This window comes from Cyprinodon variegatus, unplaced genomic scaffold (genome assembly GCF_000732505.1).
Source record: "Cyprinodon variegatus isolate N-32 unplaced genomic scaffold, C_variegatus-1.0 Scaffold47, whole genome shotgun sequence".
Taxonomy (NCBI): Eukaryota; Metazoa; Chordata; class Actinopteri; order Cyprinodontiformes; family Cyprinodontidae; genus Cyprinodon; species Cyprinodon variegatus.
Window position 1 is genome coordinate 1,735,619 of NW_015150500.1, and position 4,898 is coordinate 1,740,516.

Genomic DNA, 4,898 nt, shown 5'->3' on the forward strand with positions numbered 1-4,898 from the left:
AAAAATATTTTCTCTTGTGCAGAATTCACATGCTTTTCTTTGAGAATTGCCCTGTTTTTAGCACCTACCATCTTCCCATCCTCTCTGAACAGCTTCTTTTTTGCTCCTAAAAAAAAAAGAAGGAAAAAGAAAGAAAAAAAGAATGGTTGCTGTCCCTATCATGTTACACAATGGCTCTGGTGTGTAAAGAGTAATGTGCAGTGTTTGTTTTGGAACTCACAGAGGGTTGCATTAAGGCCAAAACTTTTTAATTTTGGTCTCATTTGGTCGCATTTGAGCACTTTTTTCACATTCATGTATATTTTGGCAAGCCACCATATTAGTATTTAGTGATTCACCTAGAATTATTTTCTAATTTTCCTTCATATTTCTATATTTGAGAGATCTTAGTAAATTTTATTATGGTCTGATATTTTCATAAAGAATCAGTGCTGCATCAAAACAATTATTTTCCCCGAGTTAATTGAGTTTTATTGAATGATATACTCACAAAAGGTTTGACTTGTAAATGGAAAGAATATCTATCAGAAAAAAAAAAATGCACAATAGATAACTCAATCCTTTTGAGAACAAAGAATATATAATGCGAACCTGAAATGGAGAGGACTAAATGTGAAAATAAACTTAACATACAAATCATTAACATTTAAAAATCTTACAAATCATAACAATATATTCATCAGTTTACTTTCCTTGCACTTACATCACAGCTGATGATCTAAGGAAGACAGTCGAAATCAAAGGTTGAGGAATTGCAGGTTTAACTTCCTGAGATCAGTTTTTTCTCTAATCAAAATCTCTTGAAAAGAAAGTCACTAGTTCTATATTGTCTTATAATCTACCACCCAAACTTTACAAAAAATAAACAAATTCTCAAGAAAAAATTATTGTAATTTCTTTTACTGAGTTATCTAATGTCTAACTTAGAAAATATTATTATAAGCATGTAGTGATAATTTACTAAAATTGTTTATAAATGCATTTATAACATTTTTCAAAAGACTTACAGATGTAGAAACATTTGCATGAACCCCTGAAACAGATGTGTATCAATATTAAAATAATCTAATCTTTTAATTTAATAAGGATATTTTCAGAAAAATCTAACCTTACTACTATTGCTAGTATTACTATTAAATAATAGTATTATAGTATATTTATCTAGAATGGGAGAAAAATTGCTATACTCGTGGCTATTGGTATCTATAAATCCCTCTAAAATAAATGTAGCTAACACATTTTAGTTTTAATGCTTTCCTTTTTCATCCAAGTTTCTGGTAACAACTTACTGGTAACCTATTACCATGGTCACTGATTCTTCATAACTCACATAAACAAGAACATTTGGAGTTTGGTCAGTTCTACCAGGACTTTAACTGGAACTGTTTCTTTTGACAAGAAAAGTTGATTTTACATGAACAAAAGAATAAATATGTAGACCTCATTTCTAATATCAAGTAAATGTTGATGATGATGCTATCATCCTGTTCTCGTGATAAAGCCTGGTTAGATATCCTTGCATTATCCAGTCTTGTGCCAAGACGTAAGATTTTATAATTATATGCCCTAAAGAAAAAACGGTCAAAGATCAATTTCTCTGTAGAGTCCAACTTTGTGAAATCTTACAGCAAAGCATTAAATCTAGTGAAATACTGTTATCCAGATTATTGGCTGTATGACTTCCAACAATCTTTCCACATATTATTTTGTTAAAAGTAATTATTTCTTTACATAGAAAATTTTTGCACCAACTGTGCGTAAGGATTGGGCATTTCTACATTGTTCAGATTTTTAAATGCGTCTGAAGTTTACTTATTGTTTGTCCAGTCTACTCTACAGTAAAGGTGGCCCGCTCCGAGCTGGACTGGTTCACCAACATATCATCCTCTGCTTTCATGGAGTTCAGAAGGTACTTGACTCCAGTTTTCACACCGGTCTTCACCCCTGCCCCCAGCGCGTAGCCTGCCACCCCAACAGTCCCGCCTGTGGCAACCATCAGGGCATCTGTTCCGAGGTCCACAGCACTGAGGATTGCTCTCTCCTTGGCTGTTGCAGAGCAGTTGACCGAGGCATAGTACACAGCTGTGCCAAGGTTGTAGAAGGTGCTGACCACAGGTATCCACTCCACTACACTGTACACTTTCTCCTCCTCCTTGTTGATGCAGCTTCTCTGGGGGCTGCGCTTTATCCGCTGACTAAACGATCTGGTAATCAAAAGTTCCTCCTGGGAGCTGCACTGACGGATCCAGCACTCACCCTCAAGGGAGGCGGATGGAAAGATGCGGCTACCTTTTTTCAACACTGCTTGGTAGAACCCAGGCATGAGGGGCCCTCCACTGGTCACACCAGCACATAGGGCCCCAAGTTTTTCACAGCTTTTGATGGCGTCCTCCAGTCGTCCTGCAGCTCCTCTCACAGTACTTCCCAATAGCATGGTTCCATTCAACCTCTTCCAACCCTCACAATGGCCCTCCTGTGATATGACGGCGCCATCTCCTTCCAAAGCCAGCTGCTTAACATTAAACATCAAACCATCTATATGCTGGTTTGTTTCTTCTCTGTCTGAAGGCAGTGCTGTAGATGTTGGTACTGGTCTAAATTTAGACCTGTTCATCTTCTCATCTATGAGTGCAACCAACTCCATCAGAAGCTCCTCAGTATCAGCCTTTCCCAACAGGTCGTATAGCTTCATAACCAAGGTTTGAGCTTCCTGTGAGCATCCTGAGATCACCAGGACAGGCACTAAGGAGAGGCCCATTAGTTCCTGAGGGAATACAGATGATAACGGATCATCCATGGCACTGGCAGACAGCAGCTCCTCACAGCTGATGTTTCCATGAATGTGGAGGCGGTCCTGAATGTGGTCCTGAAGTTTAGCTGAGAGAGCCGATGTCATGAGTTGAGCAGACAGGACCTTCTCAGCATCTTGTGAAAGAGTCAACTTAGGTTCAAGTTTGTCTGTTAAAGAAAGAGCTGGCAGAGGACTAGAAGCCAGGGGAGCATAGTTTTCCTTTATCTCCTCAGCATCGCCACCAGGTGAAGTTTCTTGAAGCAGATTCTTTGTTTTGGGCACTGTCGATGGAACTCTGCAAAGGGTTTGATCAGTTAGCAGGAGCTGGATCAAAATCAGCCACTTCCACTTGGAGAACATATTTCCAGTCTTCACAAGTCTTCCTCCAAGCCACTATGAAAAATAAAAAAAAGTTTAACCAATTAAAGGATAAACACTGTCCATGAAGAAAAACAAGTTTTCTCTTAATTATACATGGAAATATACAAGAATCTCAATTTTTTTCTAAATGAAGCTTATCTTGCAGCCTTTGCATCAAGGTTTTAATTTACACAGAGCTCTTGTATAACTAATAACAGAGGTTGCCCATGACAGGACCTGTTAGATTCCTGTTAGGTTTTTTTATGATTAGTTAGTTTGATCAATTCTTACATTTTTTTTCTCTTGGTCTGTTTTTCCATTCATTGTCAATTAAGCCAGCTATTTTTGTTGAGAGCTGCTGTTTACAATCTAAAGTCATGAAGTGATCAGTATACGTAAAATAAAGGGATGTGATGACGCACTTCATTTGCTCGGTTCATCAAAGTAAACACAAAGTGCTGATGTCAGCATGTCAATATCAGTTTTTCTGATGTGCAAGTGAGCAGCAGTTGCATCTACCATGCTTGGTTTATCTATTTTTCCATCTGATCTTGCTATCTCTTACCTCCTCTGATGCCAAAATAGGAGACAATTAAATGGAAATTATGTAAAAGTCATAGAAGTTCAAAGTTAAGACAGATTACTTTGAAACAGAACAAATGTATCCAATTTAGGATTATAAATCAACCCAGTTCTGATTTGAAAAGTCTAATCTTTCAGACTGTAATTAAATTTGGATACATATCACATATGTGCCGGCAAGTCACATTTGGGTCATTTTTATCCAACAAGCTGATCTGTGGGTAAATACAAATCTGCAAGTGACGCTCAAACAAGCTCAAGCACGATAGTTGTTCTGTGACCCCAAATTGCATAATGTTGATATCAAGATTTAAGCAATTAAGTTATTTTAGTCTATTTTTTTTTTATTTTTTTTTTTCAAAAAAAGAGGTGTTTTACTTCGCAATGGTGTCTCGCTTACTTGCATATGACTCATGACATTCAAATTACAGTCAAATCCTGCATCAGTCCAAAAAGGGCATTTAGTCATGGAGAAAAACAAATGGACCGTGTACATGGACTAGAGGCCAACCTAGAACTGGACTTGACCCCTGTAATGGCCATTGTAAAAATATGAGTATTTTATAATTTTACTTTAACAATAATTTTAAAATGAAAGAGTTGAAAGAGATGGAAATGAAAGAGAGACGCTTTTAGCTTTAGCCAATTTGAGATAGGATCCCCATTTTGCATCTGCAATATAAGGGGTCAGAAATCTGCAGCTCCTGAGCAGCAAGAGATTTTTTTAGCTCTGCTAATAATAAACATTGAAACTATTGCCCTTTAAAACCATAAACTGGCTCCACCTTACCCTTATTGGCAAATTTGGTGAAGGACTGCTCCATTCAGAGCAACAAGTTCAAGTTTCTACCAGTATGATTTGACTTTTTTTGTCAAATTGTGGTTACAGATGTACGTTGAGCTACAATGGGTTACATGTTCACAATGAAAATTAAACTAACCTGCTCTGATTTTTCCACTCTGTGACTGTTTTTCCTCTTCCAAAAACGGGGGCCTTATATGGATGCACAGCTGGAATGACAAAATAACTTTTCAGTCACATGTAATTTCTTTTCCATGTTGATAGGCATGGGCAGTTCTAGACAGGGGCCAAAAGGGGTCAGTGCCCCTGTAAAACTGGTCCTCGTCTCTGTTATTATAATTGATAATTATAATAACAATTAAT

At 37.3% G+C, this 4,898-nt stretch overlaps 1 protein-coding gene across 1 annotated transcript; it reads right to left on the reverse strand.

The window, feature by feature from the left end:
- Window positions 1-440: 440 nt before the first annotated feature.
- On the reverse strand, window positions 441-4,762 carry apof (apolipoprotein F). The gene is made up of 2 exons (XM_015370534.1): window positions 4,675-4,762; window positions 441-3,184 (listed from the first exon to the last, which is right to left on the reverse strand). Exon 2 carries the CDS (start codon window positions 3,149-3,151, stop codon window positions 1,829-1,831), a length of 1,323 nt encoding a protein of 440 aa, XP_015226020.1. The 5' UTR covers window positions 3,152-3,184; window positions 4,675-4,762; the 3' UTR covers window positions 441-1,828.
- Window positions 4,763-4,898: the final 136 nt, after the last annotated feature.